At 41.5% G+C, this 20,663-nt stretch overlaps 1 protein-coding gene across 1 annotated transcript in view; it reads left to right on the top strand.

Moving 5' to 3' along the window:
* Window positions 1-15,928, top strand: part of MYO10 (myosin X) — a 135,077-nt gene extending 119,149 nt beyond the window's left edge. The window contains exons 33-40 of the mRNA XM_032219348.1: window positions 659-782; window positions 2,604-2,901; window positions 4,299-4,506; window positions 5,311-5,447; window positions 7,384-7,504; window positions 10,440-10,895; window positions 13,382-13,573; window positions 14,912-15,928. Coding sequence (XP_032075239.1) covers window positions 659-782; window positions 2,604-2,901; window positions 4,299-4,506; window positions 5,311-5,447; window positions 7,384-7,504; window positions 10,440-10,895; window positions 13,382-13,573; window positions 14,912-15,022 — 1,647 coding nt within the window. The 3' untranslated portion in view covers window positions 15,023-15,928. The remainder of the gene's footprint in view (window positions 1-658; window positions 783-2,603; window positions 2,902-4,298; window positions 4,507-5,310; window positions 5,448-7,383; window positions 7,505-10,439; window positions 10,896-13,381; window positions 13,574-14,911) is intronic.
* The last annotated feature ends 4,735 nt before the right edge of the window (window positions 15,929-20,663 follow it).

Below are 20,663 nucleotides of genomic sequence, written 5' to 3'. Positions count from 1 at the left end.
TCTGAGCCAACATTTTGGTTGCTAAGTAAGAGCGTTGTTAAGTGAGTTTCACCACATTTTACAAGTTGGCCATGCCCACCCAGTCACATGGCTGCCAAGCCACTCCCACTCAGTCACATGGGTGGCAAGTCATGCCCACCCAGTCACATGGCTGGCAAGCCACTCCCACAAAACAGGCCACACCAACAGAAGAGATTTTAAAAATTTTGAAACCCACCACTGGCAATGTTGTATATATGTATTTGTGCACTGCCAGTTTAGATATAATTTCACAATAAGGCATGGACTCTAGATCAGAATTTAAAGACAGGCCAGGTCTTTGTAGCAATCATTTGGCAAGAACCATGGTGGCACAGTGGTTAGAATGCAGCATTGCAGGCTAATTCTGCCGACTGCTGATTACCAGCTGTTTGACAGTTCGATTCTCACCAGGTTCAAGGTTGACTCAGACTTCCATCCTTCCAAGGTCGGTAAAATGAGAAGCCAGATTGTTGGGGGCGATATGCTGACTCTGTGAAGTATATAAGTGCTATTGCTATTTTCCCCTTTGGTATTTTTAAGTAACTTGGTTTATTGCTGATATTTCATTGCTGATAGTCATTTAGAATTCTATTATTTCTTACCCGACTGTAGTCATCTTTTTTACACATTTATATAGGAGAATTGCCTGAACCCTGAAGTTGTTGAACAGATCTATAAGAGGAACCCAATTCTTCGTTATACGCAGCATCCATTGCATTCTCCACTGTTACCCCTTCCTTATGGAGACATCAATCTGAATAGTAAGTTTTGACTAAGAAGCCTTTGGGATATGCCAGTCTATTATGGCAAAAAACCCCTTCTGAATAAGAAACTTTGTCGTGTACACACTCAAGAGGTTTTACTCATTTGCATATCCCATCGATAACCTCCCTTCTGCAGTCTTGTTATCAGCATGATAAAGAGTGTTTAAACAGTGCAGGTAGGCAAAAAGTATTTCACACATACTCACTGCAGTGGTTCTTTTATTTATTTTCCAAGCTATTTTTAGCTCTTCGCTCATATTTCCAATTTCTAGGCTGATATTAAACTTGGGGAAAGTTTCCAACTGTTTCAAAGATAATTCACTCAAAATCCTCACAAAGATTTCGGCTGCATCCAGGAAATCTGAGATCATGAAATAGCTAACGATTTGACTTTAGAAATGTTGCTCTTCCTAGAAAAGGGAAAATAGTTTTATTACCTTGAATGATGGCCAGGATTCAATTCCAAAGAAGGAAAACCATACAATGTTTTTAAAAAGACTTTTTTTCTTTTGCAAAATTTATCATTTAGTGAAGAAATAATTGCTAAATTCTCATCATTTATTAAGAAGACTTAATTTCTGTAAGTGAGTTTTGAATATTACTTCAGGTAGTCTGACATACGACCACATTTGAGCCCAAAAAATTTATTGCCAAGCGAGACGTTTGTTAAGTGAGTTTTGCCTCATTTTACGAACTTTCTCGCCACATTTGTTAAGGGAATCACTGCAATTGTTAAGTTAGTAACATGGTTAAGTGATCTGGCTTCCCCATTGATTTTGCTTATCAGAAGGTGATTACAAGACCCCAGGACACTGCAAATATGAGTCCGTTGCCAAGGGTTTGAATTTTGATCTCATGACCTTGGAGATGCTGCATTGGTCATAAATGAAAAACAATTCCAATTTCCAATTTATTGGTATTTGTATGCCGCCCACTCCCATTGGGACTCTGGGCGGCTTACAGGCAAGACAAACATATATCAAAAAATTCAAGATAAAATACAAGTGTTAAGGAGGGAATGAAGGAGAGAAGGAAGGGGGGAAGGAAGGAGGGAAGGAAGGAGGAAAGGAAGGAGGGAAGGAGAGAAGAAAGGGAGGGAAGGGGGAAGGAGGGAGGAAAGGAAGGAGGGAAGGAAGGAGAGGAGAAGAAAGGAGGGAAGGAAGAGGAAGTAGGATTGTTGTAAGATAAGATGGGTTTATGGGATGGTAAGAAAGCAATTTCAAGTATATTGTCAACTGTAGGGGAGAAAAATTGTTACAAATACATATTATTAATAACAGTTATGAGATCATATAATTGTGAATGTATATATGAGAAATAAAAAATTTAATTAAAAAAAATACGAGTGTTAAAAATATCAACAACATGCATACAGTTGGAGTGGGGCTGGATACTAATCAACAGCCTCAGGCCTGCCGGAACTCGTGGCTTTACGAAAGGCCGGAAGGGTGGTGAGGGTCCGGATCTCTACGGGGAGATCGTTCCATAGGGCCAGAGCAGCTACAGAGAAGGCCCTTCCCCGGGGACCCGCCAGCCGACATTGACCGACCGACGGCACCCAGAGGAGGCCCAATCTGTGTGATCTTATTGGTCATTGGGAGGTAAATGGCAGGAGGCGGTCTCTCAGGTAGCCAGGTCCTAAACCAAAAACAGTCATTTTTTCACAGCTGTTGTAACTTCAAAAGCTCGCTAAACGAATTATTGTAAATTGAGGAGTACCTGTAGTTTGTTTCATGCTTCCCTATTTGAAACAACTTATTTGGTTTCTGGTCAACTTAAGATATATTTGCTTGTTTCTTTTTTTTTTTTTTTTTTTAGTACTAAGAGACAAAGGCTACACAACTCTACAGGACGAAGCTATCAAGATATTTAATTCTCTGCAGCAACTGGAGTCTGTACCAGATCCCGTTCCTATTATTCAGGGTATTCTCCAGACAGGACATGATTTACGGCCCCTGCGTGATGAATTGTACTGTCAGCTCATCAAACAGACTTGCAAAGTGCCTAATGCAGGAAGCGTTGGCAATCTCTATAGCTGGCAGATCCTCACTTGTATGAGCTGCATGTTTTTGCCAAGCCGTAGTATCCTCAAATATTTGAAATTTCATCTTAAAAGGTAAGCTGGACTGAGACGATAAAAGATTGGTAGTTTTGAGGGGTTCCTTTGGTGGATAAAGCTTTGTTTCTATACTCTTATACGTATCACCTGGCATCTAGGTCCTTTTGGGATAAATAAATGTGTGAAGTCCACAATTTATAAAGGAGCCACCCCATTACAATCATTAGTGGTGATGTTGGGGGAGCAGATCATCCATGTGACTTACCCAATCTTACTCCCCCCCCCCCCTGCTCATTAACCAAACCATTCCTTCACTATGGGCTGGTTTTGCTGAAAAGAACATTCCAGGTTTGGGCAAAAACATCATAAAAACATGGTTACCTGTTCTGACCCCCCCTCATCCCACACCAACACACACTCCGAGCCAAAGATACGTTACGGCATTTAATTAACAGACAGACAGGTCCTTGGCAGCAATCCAGCACAGATAAGCCGTGGCAGCAATCCAGCCTGCCAAGCTCACAATGATGCTCTCCAACATCCATTCCTGTGTTGACTTCTGCAAGAGGGGCGTGTGCACAAGCAGTCCTTTTATAGTCTGGAGAGGAGCCTAATGACCACCAGCTGAGTGCAATTACCTCCTGTACTTGTGCAACTCTTCCTGATGCCTATTAGCTCTTCAGTGCTGGGCATCCAGGAACAACTCACTGCTGGAGTCTGGATCACTCTCCCTTGTCTCCTCCCCACTGGTCCAAGGTTCAGGTGCCTCCTGGTGGCCAACCAGCCTCTCTGTGCCCTGCTCAGAGTCGTAAACCTGTCCAGGGTCCTCCACATCCTCCAGAGCCGACGCATAGGACCCCTCGCTGTCAGAGTCTGGTGGCAGCTCCAACGGCTCCTGCTGGGCCACAACAGTTACCCAATTGTGGGATATGCTGCAAATGGCCATAAATGCAAGTTGGTTGCCGAGTGCCCAACATACATGGCCACCAGGAGGTAGCCGTTGGACCCTTGAGGAGATTCATTGTAACTCTGAGCAGTCACTAAGCAACCAACCCATAAGTTAAGGACTACTTGTACAGAGAATTAATAGGAACACAATTTAATAGTACATCCATGGTTTGCCTCAGAATTAATCTTTCATATCTAGGGAGGGAAGGAGCAGATACATTCAAGTAACTCAGTGAAAAATCAATAGAGATGGTAATGCAAGTAGATTTACCCTGCCTTGTAGGCCCAACTACACTGTAGTGAAAAAAAATTCCAATGAGGAGACTTCAAACCTAAGTTTGAAGGAGGTAATGAGAGATTGCTAAGGAAGTAACCGTCCCTAAGAAAGCCTTAAGGATGGAGCCATGGTTTCAGAAGGAGTGTCCATCAACACCAGAACACAAATGCAGATAAGGGGAAAATACTAAATGCAACAAGAAAATGAAATTTAATATTTTTCCCCACAGGATCCATGATCAATTCCCAGCCACAGAAATGGCAAAATACGCCTTGTTCATTTATGAATCCCTTAAAAAAACCAAAGGCAGAGAATTTGTGCCCTCCAGGGACGAAATCGAAACTCTGATCAACAGACAGGAAATGACATCTACCGTCTACTGTCACGGAGGAGGTTCCTGTAAAATCACAATTAACTCTCACACCACGGCTGGTGAGGTGAGTAGTTTTGAAAAGAAAGAAAGAAAGAAAAGAAAAGATTTGACTTACGTATTTTAGAGACTCACATTCCATAATACTGGGCAAAATAATGTACTGACACATGACAATTTCTTCTGAAATAGAAAAAAACCTTTCGTTTTATTTCTAGACATTTTGGAAATAGGTATATCTTCCCAATATGTATTCTTGAATTATGAAAGTAAAGTGGAATAATAGAGATTGTGAAATTGACCTAGTGAGAGTAATTTACTAATGAGTAAGTAGATTGTTCAACGTTTCATAAAATATAGGATGTTTTTAAAGAATAACTGTACAATGGCATATTTTATGCCTATCTTTCTGGTGAACATATTAACAGATTGATTTATATCCTCTTCCAACTCACAGAACTAAATAATACAAATATCAAGAAAAGTTTAGATAGCAGAAATAGTTTAAAACTGTGGAACTAGTTATACTTGTAATACTACAGTATATTATTGTATTATGCTACATACTAAATTGTAGAATTTTAATGGAATAACTATATACATGATCTTGTTTTTACAAATGATCTTGTATTCTTACGCTAATGTTTCTAGTGTTCAAATCCAGAACCTTCCTGAGAAGAAAGGGTAAAGCTGGTTTTGTGAAACTCTTAACAATTGTCCATATACTTGTGAATTTAAAGCTGTAAATTTTACATTATAACCACCTTTAATTGAGAAAGAAACAGCTGCAGATCTGATACAAAATGTCAAGATTAAAATAGTTGAAATGGAAAAGAATTAAGGCCAGTCTTTTTTTTATTTTATCTCCTAGGTTGTTGAAAAATTAATTCGAGGTTTGGGCATGGAAGACAGCAGAAATATGTTTGCCTTGTTTGAATACAATGGAACTACAGATAAAGCCATTGAAAGTAGAACTGTTGTGGCTGATGTCTTGGCAAAGTTTGAAAAGTAAGTGTGTGGTTGAAAATAAACAGGGAATTAATATTTCTCCCAACAGCTTTCCAAATGTCTCTTACTTATGTTGATAATATCTCCCTCCCTTCTGACAAAGGATGTTGAATGTTGAATGTTGATTTTATTTATATGCCACCCTTTTCCCCCGAAGGGGACTCAGGGCGGCTCACAACTCAAAACCAGGAAAGGGGGGATACAGACAAAATTAAAAACCAACAGAAAACAATACATGGTTTAAAACACACAGCAGTCATACCATTCGAGACGGGGGCAACGGTTCTTTAGCCCCAGGCCTGTCGGAACAGCCAGGTTTTAAGGGCTTTGCGGAAGGCCTGGAGGGTGGTGAGGGTTCGAATCTCCACGGGGAGTTCGTTCCAGAGGGTCGGAGCAGCCACAGAGAAGGCTCTCCTCCGGGTAGTCGCCAGTCGACACTGGCCGGCGGATGGAATTCGGAGGAGGCCTAATCTGTGGGATCTAATCGGTCTAGTGGAGGTAATTGATGCTTTTATGACCCACTGCATTTCTACTGTCCAAGAATTTCTTTGCATCCCTCCACATTTGGATTTTGCTAATTTCAAGATTGTCGAAGGGAGGGGGCTTCTATAGATGCACAACCAATCAATATTGAGCATTATAGAACTGAACTTTTTGTTTTCTGATTACATCTCCACTAATGTCACTAATATTGGAACAAAACTAATGATTCCAACAAGCATTAGAAAAACAATGCTATGTTTTATGCTAGATTGATGGGCCATTCAGACATACTTCAGATTTTAACGCCTTCAGTATTCATTTATTTTTCCCTCGAGCTTTTAGTTATTAATTCAACACCGCCTTTCTCTACATTCAGTAAAGCATCGCAACGTTTTTCAGGCTTCCACGCAAACCTGAAAAACAGTGACATAATTTTAAGAGTTGTGTTTAATAACTTTAATAAGTAGTTTCCTTAAACTAGCTGCAATTTTTTAGGTTCACAAAGAAGCCCAAATCCTATTGAGCTTCTTTAAGTAACTAGCAAAAAAACTCATGCTATGTTCGAAGCATCTCTGTTAAAAGCATTTTTGAAGCATGGCACAGCTTTTTTTTGCAATGCTCAAAAGGGAGGAAACCTTGTATATGAAAATATTGTCTTCATACACACTGATATTATATGAAGGCTTTCATTGTTTTACGAAGTTGAGCTTGAACGTAATGATAAACCAGAAATGTTTAGAATTATGGCTTGCTGTTATAAGCAGCCTATTTATACATACTGTGTAGTAGAAGGTTGCAGGCGGTACGCCCCGGTACAGGCATACTTGTGCCTGTCGGGAGCATCGGGTACCGTTAACGGTACCGTGCTCCGGAGGACCCGCCCGCCCTCCTTACCTGTATTTGAGCTCTTCGGCGCTTACGCGGACAGAACATACGGCGCTTGTACGACCTCCGCCGAGCAGCTGGAGCATCGCAGAGGCGTCGCAGGAGGTAAGGACATATGCGCATGCTGCACGCATTCATGTGGTGGACCCAGGACCCACCACTGATACTGTGCAATTATATGCCTTGGATTTTTACCCAATGAATCAACAATAATGTCACCTTATATGTGAACCCAACTATCATTGTTACTGTTATTAACCAGTATTAAACATAAACTTCCAACTGTAGTGTCAAACTTTGGCTGACTAAAGGAACAATAAATGGGTGTGGCCCTATTAGGAAGCTTTTGCTTCTTCATTAATTTATTTAACTCCTGCTATTAATATAAATAAAATGTGGTTGACTGAAAAAGGTACCGCACTCGCTATTTGAGAGTAAGGTAAAGTTCTCATCCTGGCTTACTGTCATGTTGAAATGCCACAGTTCAGATTAGATAGATTTCACTAGAAGTAAAAGAGGTTTTAATTCTGTTACCAAGTAATAACAATTGTTGTTGATGTCATTCCAGGATTGGTGCCACTTCAGACAGTGATCATGAACCATGGAAATTTTATTTCAAACTCTACTGCTTCCTAGACATTGAGCATGTACCAAAAGATAGCGTGGAATTTGCATTTATGTTTGAGCAGGTAAAAAAAATGAGTTTATTAGACAAAGATGGTATGTGTGAGTGTGTGTGTGTGAGAGAGAGAAAGACAGACAGACAGACATGTGTTGTGGCCCAGCAGGAGCCGTTGGAGCTGCCACCAGACTCCGACAGCGAGGGGCCCTATGAGTCGGCTCTGGAGGATGTGGAGGACCCTGGATAGGGTTCTGACTCAGGGCGCAGGGAGGCTGGTTGGCCACCAGGAGGCGCCTGAGCCTTGGAGCAGTGTGGAGGAGACAAGGGAGTGTGAGCCTGAGGTCAACAGTGAGTTGTTCCTGGATGCCCAGCACCAAAGAACTAATAGGCATCAGGAACAGTTGCGCAAGTACAGGAGGTAATTGCACTCGGCTGCTGGTCATTAGGCTCCTCTCCAGACTATAATAAGGACTGCTTGTGCACACGCCCCTTTTGCAGAAGTCAACACATGAACTAATGTTGGAGAACATTATGGTGAGCTTGGCAGGCTGGATTGCTGCCAGGGCTCATGTGTGCTGGATTGCTGCCCAAGCTTGTCTGTGCCAATTTACTACCAAGGACCTGTCTGGCTGTTAATAAATTCCATAAAGTATCTTTGACTCGGAGTGTGTTGGCTGGGACAAGGGGGGTCAGAACAGACATGCATGTGGAATAATACATAGTGCCATTTAGATCAAATTAGTTGAGAAAAGTACAAATAGGTTATTAGCAAATGATGCTTAAATTTGGGGGTTTTTTTGCCAGATGTTATCCTATAATAAGAGGGACCAAGGCAAATGTCCAGACATACCGTGTTGTCTGTCATTAACAGCTTTGGGAAGAATACAGTCAATCTGGCACTCATCATTGTACTCCACCTTACTGGCTAACTCCAATTAAACAATTGGCAACCTGGAACATCACCCAATTTCCGCAATGGGCTGGATGTAGGAGAAAAAGCTAAAATTAAATCCAGACAAGGCACAAGCACTGTTGATAAGGGGAAAACTAGATGTAGGATGGAGATAAGACCTGTTAGGGATGAGGTTGCACTCCTCCTTAGCAGTCACTGGATATATAATTTGCAACTGTGACAAGGAATAAGTGTGAAGGTTCCCCCACAGATGCGTGTTAGTCGTTTCCGGCTCTAGGGATGGTGTTCATCTCCGTTTCTAAGCCAAGGAGCCAGCACTATCCGAAGACGTCTCCATCGTCATGTGGCCGGCATGACTGAACACCGAAGGCACGCGGAGTGCTGTTACCTTCCCACCGAAGTGGTCCCTACTTTTCTACTTGCATTTTTGACGTGCTTTTGAACTGCTAGGTTGGCAGAAGCTGGGACAAGTCACGGGAACTCACTCTGTTATGTGGCGCTAGGGATTCGAACCACTGAACCTCTGGCCTGACTGACAAGCTCAGCGTCTTAGCTACTGAGCCACCACGTCCCATAGTGACAAGGAATAGTTTGGGTCAATTGTTACTAGTGCTGATTACTTTTTTTCTTTTCTCAAATGCCATTTCCTATTTTTGGTAGTTTCTGATCTCGAGAGTCATGCTATTTAAACTCCAGACTCTTTGGCCAATTTGAAAAGCAGAAAAACACACTTGCACACATATAAATACCTTAAGACTTTCACATCACTTACCTTACTGTAACTTCTTTTCTTCCTAGTGTTTTCCCACAAGCACAAGATCCTTTTTTTTGGATCAACCAACTGTTGATTGGTTGAAACACAACTTGACCAACCAGTTTGTTGCCCAAGCCTGATGTAGATTGAGAGAGAGTGATTGAGAGAGAGTAAGATAGCTGGCTTTAATGTTTAGGGCAGTCTCCTGGTTTCTAGTGGTGGTGTAACTACTACACCAAACTGGGTCTCTACTTATCTTACTGTAATATTTATAATAATCCAATAAAACAAGTATTCCAAATGATAGCTCCAGGCCAGGGAAGAGGCAGGCTGAATGTTGCTGCTTAGTTGATAATCACTTGATGAGTTCCTGGCAGTTGATGAATTCCTGGCACGACTCCAGTTCAGAGGTGGGTTCCTACCAGTTCGCACCAGTTCGGTAGAACCGGTTCGTCAAATCTACCGAACCGGTTAGAAGAGGTTCCACCAGTGGACCCGGAAAGCAGGCCACACCTACAGAAGGGGTTCCAAAAATTTTTTAAACCCACCACTGACACACACACACACACACACACACACACACACACAGACTCACACAGAGAAAGAGAACGAGAAAGAAAGGAAGAAATAAATAAATAAAAGAAAAAAGAAAGAAAAGTGAGAGAGAAAGATGAAAGAGCCGAGGTGGCGCAGTGGCTAGAGTGCAGTACTGCAGGCCACTTCAGCTGACTGCTATCTGCAGTTCAGCAGTTTCAAATCTCACCGGCTCAAGGTTGACTCAGCCTTCCATCCTTCCAAGGTGGGTAAAAATGAGGACCCGGATTGTTGTTGGGGGCAATATGCTGACTCTGTAAACCGCTTAGATAGGGCTGAAAGCCCTATGAAGCGGTATATAAGTCTAACCGCTATGAAGTGCTATATAAGTCTAACTGCTATTGCTATTGCTATAAAGAAAAAAAGGAAAAAGGGACAGAGAGACAAAAGGAAGGAGAGAGAGAGAGAGAAAGAAAGAAAGAAAGAAAGAAAGAAAGAAAGAAAGAAAGAAAGAAAACACATGGCCAGCAAGCCACTCCCACCAGGTCACATGGCTGGCAAGCCACTCCCACAAAGGAGGCCACACCCACAGAGTAGGTTCGAAAAATTTTTGAAACCCACCACTGGTCCAGTTCATTTATCAATCTCTTAATTAGTAGTCTACAGAAACAGATTTAGAATTGAAATTGAAATTTAATAAATTTGTATGCCTCCCAATCCGGGAGGACTCAGAATTCAGAATATTGTGACATGCATTTCTGAAAGAAATATTGTTGTTGTGTTTTTTTTTTTCCCCCTTAGGCACATGAAGCTGTGATTCAGGGCCATTTCCCAGCTCTTGAAGAAACCCTCCAGGTCCTTGCTGCCTTGCGACTCCAATACTTACAAGGGGACTATTCTCCATCCAATGTTACAGCAGTGGAAATGGAAGATGTCTACCCCTTGCAGAGGCTGAAGTCTCGTATTGTTCAGTCTACTAATTTCTTTGTGCCAACGGAGAGGTTTGAGAGGAAGCGGAGCAACTTTCTGGAAGGGACTCTAAGGAGGAGTTTCCGAAGCAGCTCTATGACTAAGCAGAAGACGGAAGAGGATCAGATGCTTAATATGTGGATTAAGGAGGAGATTTCTGCAGCCAGGACTAGTATGCTTGATAAATGGAAAAAAATGCAGGGTATGACTCAGGAGCAAGCAATGGCGAAGTACATGAATTTAATTAAGGAATGGCCCGGTTATGGGTCAACACTCTTTGATGTAGAGGTGAGCATGCCAATTTTCCACCATATAATCATGGACTAAGAGGTTGTAACTAAGTATTACAATGCGTAGTAGGCAACACTTAAAAATGTCTGCATTGTAATTCCTACATTCCCTCTCCTCCTGAACTTATTTGCTAGCGTGGACGGCAGAATTTTAATAAGAAACTGAGAAAAGGATAGTAGTAGATGAGAGCAACATTTCAAGTGAAAGAGAGGAAGGGAGAGCATGCCGTAGGGAACAACTATTTTTTTTAAAGATTTTTATTAACAAACACTTAAAATACACACACACACACAAATTAGACGTACGCCACATTTATACAATACAATTTGAACAGGAGCTTCCTGTTCTTTGTAATAGCAATCATCAATCGATACCGCTCACCTTATATTATTTCCCCTTCTATTGTATTTCATTTGGATTTCACCATTCTTAACCCTCTTATTTCATTTCATTTACTTCATTTCATTTCATTTATTTCATTTGTATGCCGCCCTTTTCCCCAAAGGGGACTCAGGGCAGCTCACAAGTTGAGCAAGGAAGGGGGATACAAACAGTTTGACACCAACACAAAACAATACATAATTTAAAAGCACAACAATCATACTATTCGAGATAGGGGCAACGGTTGTTTAGCCCCAGGCCTGTCGGAACAGCCAGGTTTTAAGGGCTTTGCGGAAGGCCTGGAGGGTGGTGAGGGTGCGAATCTCCACGGGGAGTTCATTCCAGAGGGTCGGAGCAGCCACAGAGAAGGCTCTCCTCTGGGTAGTCGCCAGTCGACACTGGCCGGCGGATGGAATTCGGAGGAGGCCTAATCTGTGGGATCTAATTGGTCTAGTGGAGGTAATTTTATTTTACTCATAACTATTATTTTTGGAGTTTTGTTATATTCCTTCAATCATTCTTGTTTCTTTCCTCCATCCACCTATACCGTTTATCCCATATCTGGTAGAATTCTGGTTCTTCTTTTCCCTGGATTTCTTTAGTTACCTTGTCCATTTCGGCACAGCCCATAACCTTTCTTATTATTTCATCTTCCCATGGGATTAATTTGTTTTTCCATTTCTGGGCCAAGGCAATCCTTGCCGCCGTAATTATATGTAGTATTAAATACTGGATTTCTTTTTTGTATTTTGCAGACATGATTCCTAATTAAAAAAAACCTTCAGTTTTCCATTCTATTTTAACCCCTGTTATTGCCTCGAGCAATATCATCAGCTCTTTTTTTTGTAATAAGGTGACAGTACTGATAGTCCTCACTTAACAACATTTGTTTAATGATTGTTCAAATTACGACAGCGCTGAAAAAGGCGACCTAGGGCTAGTTCTTAAACTTCACAGAGTCCCCATGGTCACATAATCTCGATTCAGGTGCTTGGCAAACATGGCATTTACAACAGTTACAGTGTCCAGGGTTATTTAATTACCATTTATGACTTTTTGCAAGCAGAGTCAACGGGAAAGCCAAGGGGAAGTTGCATGTTATGTTCCCGTGATGCCTCTGCTGTCACAGCACTTGGTCAATGTAATTCTCATTAATCAGTTAAAGAGCTTTCCAAAAGGGGAAAAAAAAACGTTTTGGCGCTCTGCAAACATCCCAAAAACGGCTCATTGTTCACGAAAACGGGCCTGTTTTTTTTTCTTCACAAAAAGGCATGAAAAGCCTTGGGGGAGAGAGGTTTACAGAGTGCTCCTGGGGCAGGCAAAAACGAGCAAAAAACAGCCCATTTTTTGTCAAAACAATTTCATGCAGAGCCGAGGTGGCGCAGTGGTTAAATGCAGCACTGCAGGCTACTTCAGCTGACTGCAGTTCTGCAGTTCGGCTGTTCAAATCTCACCGGCTCAGGGTTGACTCAGCCTTCCATCCTTCCGAGGTGGGTGAAATGAGGACCCGGATTGTTGTTGGGGGCAATATGCTGACTCTGTAAACCGCTTAGAGAGGGCTGAAAGCCCTATGAAGCGGTATATAAGTCTAACTGCTATTGCTAACTGCTATTATGGAGGCTTATACAGTGCTGCTACGGGCTGTGGGAGGGGCAAAAAAACGGCCCGTTTTTTGCTCATTTCTGCCCTCCCCAGCCCCCAGGAACTCTCTGAAAGGCTATGCGCGGCCATTTTGGTGAAGTGGCGGAACTTCAAGGGGCAAAAAATGCTGTATTCGGTGTATAAGATGCACCCAGATTTTCAGCCTCTTTTTGAAGCAAAAAGGTGCGCCTTATACTCTGAAAAATAAGGTACTTATATACCCATTACTCAATTTCTTTTTGGGGTAGCATTATGCAAACATTTTCAAAGAATTAGGCAGTTGACTCAAACAAAATGAAAGACTGAGAAAATTTTGTGGACGATATATACGTTGAAAAATAATACAGAAACCGACGCGGTAATCATTCCCAATTTATTTTAACAGTTGAAACAAGCAGCAACCATCATTTATACTCTTGTTTCCACCATTCACCTTAATGTTATTTTTTTTCTTTCCTTAGTGTAAAGAAGGAGGATTTCCTCAAGAGCTTTGGCTGGGCGTTAGCGCAGAGGCAGTTTCTGTCTACAAACGCGGAGAGGGCCGACCACTGGAAGTTTTTCAGTATGAACATATTCTCTCTTTTGGAGCTCCTCTAGCTAATGTGTACAAGATTGTGGTGGATGAGAGAGAATTGCTTTTTGGAACCAGTGAGGTGAGAGAGAGAGAAAAATCAGAATTGAACAAGAGTTTTGGAAATCATTTATTCCGTTAAAATGCGTACATGCTAGCTTAAAGCATATTGTTCCTCCCTTCTTCATCATTTTAACGGCATATGTAATTTCCTGGCTTCTTATAATCCAATAGATTACTGGTCCCCAACATTTTGGGCACCAGGAACTGGTTTTGTGGAAGACAATTTTTCCACTAATCGCCGGGGGGTGGGTGGGGAGGATGATATTGGTTTTGCTCGGTCCCCCACCACTCACCCCTATCTATGTGGCCCAGGTCCTAACACGCCATGTACAGTGACGTGTAGTCAGGGGAAGCAGAGCCTCACCACTGTCATCATGAAAAGAAAAAAAATGTAAAAGGAAAAAGGCTGGCACTTTCTAGAAAACGGCTTTTGGCTGCCCCGCCGTTATGTCTGACATAGCGGCGGGGCGGCCAAAAGCCGCTTTCTTTCTTTTTGCCTCACCAGCCATAAACCTCACCGCACGTGACTGACCATGTACCAGTATCGGACTGCGGCCCAGGAGTTGGGGATCCCTGCAATAGATAATATTTCATTCAGTGTATCTGTTTTAAATAAAAAGCTACCAGTTTCTTGTTTTAAACAAAATATGAATAGATTTTAGGTTTCACTTCAGCCCAAATTGCTTCCATTAAATCATATAATTGAGGGCCAATTTAACAAGAACGTGCTTCAGGTTTTCCTGGCCTGTGTGAGATTGCAGATGTATAATTTTATATTTGCACTGCACCTGCTTCACAACAAAGACAGTCAGAGGTGGGTTCCTACCAGTTCGCACCTATTCAGTAGAACCGGTTCGTCAAATCTACTGAACCGGTTAGAAGAGGTTCCACCAGTGGACCCGGAAAGCAGGCCACACCTACAGAAGAGGTTTCAAAAAATTTTTGTAACCCCCCACTGGTCCTTGGATATGATTATTCTACACTATCATGCTCATATTTATTAAACTCAGTGCCTCTGTGAAAGGTAAGGATGACTACTGCGTTTGTGGTGCAATCAGAACATTGCGTGTGTTGAAGTTGTTTTAACGCAAACCAAAGATGCCTTTTAAAAAACAAGTTTACATCCTATTCTTATGCATGCCAGTGCTGTGTGTGAGGTAATTTAAGGTAGTCCTGACAAGTGTCATCGGCATCTTCATATCCGGTCACATGGGCGGCAAGCCACTCCCATCCAGTCACATGGGTGGCAAGCCACTCCCACAAAGGAGGCCACACCCACAGAGTAGGTTCGGACAATTTTTGAAACCCACCACTGAAGACACTAACTGATTTTTGTTTTGATTTTATCTTGTTGCAGGTCATTGATATTGCCAAACTGATGAAAGCCTACATCAGCATGATTGTGAAAAAACGTTACAGCACATCTCGATCAGTGAGCAGTCATGGAAGTCAAAACAGCTGTAGGTGAAGTTGGGAGAATCTGCCGTTAGGTCCTCGCTGTTGGGACATCTCTTTACCAACCACGTTTTCTTCCGAAAATGGTGATCGACGCCTCTTTCAGGAGAATCTGAGCGAGCTTATGATTATAAAGTGCTTGCATATTGCCATACTCAACATGTGCTTACGAACATCAATCAACGAAAACATTTTTTTTTACCTCTAGAATAAACATACTCTATGCCTTAATATAATACACTGTCTTCTGAGCAGTAAGAAGTGCCTTAAAAGGTGTAAGCCCACCTGCGTTGACCTATGCTATATTAGCAGAGGGGGTTGTGTATCCGAATAAACCACTTTGGATTGTAAAACAGAATGTAACACAGCCATTTTTGCACTAATTGGCTGGTTCATTCATGAGAAAGAAGATTCTGTGTTGGAATGCTGCAGGCAGCTATCTTTATGGCCTTTACTGGGCAATGTTGTATTTTCCCCCTTTCCCCCGCAACCTTTCGTATGTGTGCATGGATAAGATTCAGGTCAATTCTGCTAACTTTATTCCATGTTCCATGCTCTTTTAAAATTAAAAGGGAATAATAATGTGCAATGGTGTAAACAGTCTTTTCTGTATATTTTAATAATTCAGAGCTATAATTGTCTCAATGGTAGAGTGTCTTTATTAGGCTAGTTTTATTTACAAATTTGGCAAAATTTTCATAGCAATTTTTGTACTTTTCCTTCAGAGATATTTTTTTTCGCCCTTTGGTACATATACGTAACGCATCTATGTTTCTGTACTGCTGTATTTAACTCGTGTAGCTGAAAGAAATTGTATTTATAGACTACCCTTAATATGGAAATGTCCTTATCAGCACAATATTCAATCATTTGTCTATGAAGCTGTTTTTAAAAATAGTAAACGTTTATTTTAAAAGCACTGCTTTCATGGAATTTTTGCTGGGTTTACAGTTTTACTAATTGTGAAACCTTCTGTAAAAGAAACTTGATTTGATGTCAGGTTGAGGAAGCTAGGACATATATTCTGCATTTGATTAAATTAGTATTAATCATGACCTTCCCCCTGTCATAGTGGCTTGCAACATAAATATTAGCGGTTTTATTTAAAGCTTCACTTCCATATTCTGTTGTTCTACAGTAAAATATACCTGAAGTGATTTACAGTACTAAAACATCTTACAGAAATTCAAATGGCACAATCCTCAAAACAATAACAGCATTGCAATGAAATGATCCAAACTACACACAATTATTTCTCATCTCTACCTGATAGCTCAATAGTTGATGGAGTCATATTAGCAATGGCAACAACGGTTATTTGCTTTTATTTTGTCCCATAACTACTATTCTTCATGCAATACACGAAAAAAAATACAAAATAAAACAATAGTAGATAAAAAAACAAGCTAAAAAGTTCAGCATCTGAGTTAAAGACAGCCAACAGTAACAAAGTAATCTCCAATACATAAATCACAGTACAAACCTCGGCAAATTTATTTATTTATTATTATTTATTAATTAGACTTATATACCGCTTCAGAGGGCTTTCAGCCCTCTCTAAGTGGTTTACAATTTTTTTTAGCAAATTGAGTCAGCAACTTGCCCCCATAGTCCGGGTCCTCATTTCACCCACCTCGGAAGGATGGAAGGCTGAGTTGACCTTGAGCCGGTGAGATTTGAACAGCCGAACTGCAGATCACAGTCAGCTAAAGTGGCCTGCAGTACTGCACCCTAACCACTGTGCCACCTCGGCTCCTCAAATAATATGGATGCACATACAGTACTAAAACATATTTATTTCAGGTTTGAGGAATTCACTGCTGAAAGGACTATTGTACACGCCCTCCCAAGCCTTTACATGAAATGCTTCATAAACACCATTTATGTCTGTCTCGTATCTCCCCTTGTAAACAGGAAAGAAAAAGGGGAAAATAGTCTCAGCCATCTGAACATTACAAACTAGGTTCACCTTTAGAGTTTGGGGGGAAAATATTAGGACTTCTTTCTTTGAAGAAGGGGTGGGTGAGTGAGAGATCGGCATTCTGAAACATCATCCGGATAACAATTTAATTACCACTTTAACAGGTAGTACTAAAACAGGAAATTTAAATTTTTTTCATGCTTGCTGGAAATGACTTGTTCGTATATGAATGGTTCCCAAGAAGGCCCTATCATCTTCTTACCAAAGTCAACAATTTAGATAACGGAAAGATAAGATGTTAATTTAAGATGAGAAGAAATAACAAAGCTATTAAGAATACATTTGGCACTCGTAGTACTAAATTGGAAGACAAATTGGATATGATACCTGAAATAAATATATTTCTGGTGACATACTACTTTCAATACCCGAAGCATAAACCAATTATTGGGAACATCAGCAGAATACTCCTGTGCTCAAGTTCCCATACATACCTGGATGGGTACATTAACAGAATATGTGTATGAGCCCATCTTTGGAAAAAGCTATCCACATTAATAAACAATACGATTTCATTGTTTAAGGACAACACAATTTACACAATTTACAAAACAACGTGGACTTTTGAAATGGAAGAAAAGGGGTAGAGAAAGATGAGGGTTTCCTATTTAAGCTATATCTGCATCAGGTTATAGTCTTCAATGAAAAGTCTTGTACTGTATTTGCATTAAGCTTGCTCAAAAGACACAAATAACAGTTTTTCATTTTCAGCGTTCAAACCCTATTTCCATTGTTAAGAAAAGTCATATATGATGAGCCGAGGTGGCGCAGTGGTTAGGGTGCAGTACTACAGGCCACTTCAGCTGACTGTTATCTGCAGTTCGGCGGTTCTAATCTCACCGGCTCAAGGTTGACTCAGCCTTCCATCCTTCGGAGGTGGGTGAAATGAGGACCCAGACTGTGGGGGCGATATGCTGACTCTGTAAACTGCTTAGAGAGGGCTGAAAGACCTATGAAGCGGTATATAAGTCTAACTGCTATTGCTATATCTCATAAGTGGAAAAGAGAAATTTTACAATAAAGAGAGATGGAGTTATCACAGGTTTTATACTGAAGATATGGATAGTTCAATGAGGAGATTAAAATACAATCTATAAATATACAAAATATATAGCACGTTCTTCACAAGGTAAATATGGCATATTCTACAGCAGGGATGGCTAACCTTTTTGTTGAGGTGTGCCAAAAAAAGGGGGAGCATGGAGGGGTAGCATACCCACACCCATAATGCAATGCCTCCCCCCCTGGGTATGCATGCACAAACACACACACTGCACACATGCGCGCAGGCCTCACTAAAACGTCCAGACTTCCGGAAGGTGCGTTGGGCCGTTTTTTGCCCTCCCCAGGCTTCAGGAAAGCCGGTTGAAGCCTCTGGAGGGCGAAAAACAGGTGAAAATCAAGGCCGAAAATCAGCTTGCCAGCACACGCATGTGTGCTGGAGCCAGGGGTGGGTTTCAACCGGTTCGCGGCGGTCCCTGCGAACCAGTTGGTCGGCGAACCTGGAAATAAGTAACTTCCGGGAATGGCGAAGGGCCCACCCGCCCGCCTGCGCTCCTTACCGGGTTTTGACGAGTTCTGCGCTTCCACGCATGCGCAGGACGCATACAGTGCCTGCGCGATCCTCCAGGAGCAGCTGGAGCATCGCACAGACGCTAGTACGCATGCGTGCGCCGCGTGCGTGCACGCGGACGCCGCCGGCCCCGTTCCAACTGAACCGGTTGGAACGGGGCGACAAACCCACTCCTGGCTGGAGCTGACAGGGCAACGCCCCACGTGCCTCAGAAATGGCTCTGCTTGCCACCTGTGGCCCACATGCCATAGTTTCGCCATCACAGCTCTGCAGAATATCTTTGAAAAATTTGATTGCTGAATACAAGAAGAAAAAGTAAACGTTTTTTTTCCCCCTAGATGCGACTTTAAATTCTGACACAAAATGTTGGATTTGTTCGTTTGTTTCATTTAAGAAAATTTCTATGGCTACCCCATTCACACTCAATGATTCCAGATGGCTTATTCCAAAAAAACAATTTTTCTTTGAGCCTTTTTAAAGCCGTAACCTATCACACAATCAACAAATGTATTTATCGTTTTAAATAAAATTTACAGGTCTTGAAAAATGTTGATTCAGATCTGTCTTTGGCACTCTGCAAAGAAGTGTTTTCTTTATAGATTCTATTTCTTTTTGAGCAAAGAAAAGACTTTCAGATACTTTGTGATAATTAGAATACTTTTATCTCAATGGGGAAAAACTGCCATTCTGGTAGTTTTTATTGGGTTGGAACTGATCTCATAATTTGACTGACAGTCATCGCAATTTGTTGCATCCATTTGAAATCTTACAAACCACAAAGGCAATCTTTTGCTGTATGATCACATTAGATCATATCCTGGTAGATCATATTAGAAATCACTGAAGATTACTCAAAAGATACTAAGCACAGGATGCTATTGTTTACTGAAGAAGAAAGAGCATGACATTTAAAATTCTTCTGTGACAAAATTAAAATACTGGAAGTAAATACATGCTTCACCTGATAAGACTTATTTGTAGCTTTACCTGTTGAGTTTATCATACATTTGACAACAGTAACAAGATAGAATTAGCCGCCTTCTTCTCTCCGCCCATCTCAGATATTCCCCAATGAATGAAGATGAAAACAACATTGAGTGAAGTCCACGTAGTGCAATCCAGGTGGCAGCTCTCCCCAATTGGTGGGGATGGAGAGAAATCTTTTGCCAGGAACTTTTTAAATGATACCCCCAAATATGGGAAGTTAAGACAAAACTTTTCATAAGCAAGATTGTGGGGGGGAAATGTTAAGTAAATATTTTGAGAAAACGAAGGCGAGATTATTATTATTATTTTTTTAAAAAGAGGGTACCAGTATGTGTGTTATGCAGTTTTAAAAAAATATATGTATTCCTGCGTGGAGAGATTTTGCAAATGGACCTGTTGGAAGAAATGTCCTGGGTTCGGCTCCAAGTGGGGAAAAAGACACTGGAGACATGGAGGCTGCTTGGAAAGATGGTTTTAATGGTGGACAGGGCCACATGGCTTGAGTCCTGAACAGAAAAAGGGGATCAAATGCTTCAATGTTGGTGGAGAAGAGAAGGGAAAACAAGGGAGGAAGAGAAGCTGAGTCCCTGGTTTTATGCCCTCTCTGGCCTTTGATCATGAGCTTGTATCTGATTGGTTGTTAGACTCCCATGGGCCCATGCAGGGGCAACTCTCTAGGCTGCGTTTAGAATCCAGGTTTGGTTGAGTTCTCAGATGCCATGTGGGGTGTTGAGTAAAGGGCCAATATTATCATGCCTTAATCCCATCCCCCTGGAACTGAAGGGGAGAACTCTTTATTATGTAAAGGGACTAGCTTGGCCCTCTTAATGACAAAGTGGGGATGGGCAGGAAGCTACAGGCAGCTCTTCAGTCTTTTAAAACATGTTTCTTCCTTTTTCACATCCAGAGAAATATTCTGCCTTTTCAATATTTCCTTTTTCTGGGAGAGGGCTGGGTGATAAACTTCCTACAGACCTGGGTAAGAAAACAGATGAGAAAGAAGTATCAGAAGAAAAAAATTATCCAATACTGGCTTGCCGTGTTATCACACTTCTCTTTTTTTTTTTTCTGGCAAAGCCATAAATCATCTGCCTCCCTTCGCTCGCTCCTTTG

Source organism: Thamnophis elegans, chromosome 6 (assembly GCF_009769535.1).
Source record: "Thamnophis elegans isolate rThaEle1 chromosome 6, rThaEle1.pri, whole genome shotgun sequence".
Taxonomy (NCBI): Eukaryota; Metazoa; Chordata; class Lepidosauria; order Squamata; family Colubridae; genus Thamnophis; species Thamnophis elegans.
Note: the sequence above shows the minus strand (reverse complement) of the source record. Positions and strands in the feature narration are given on the sequence as shown.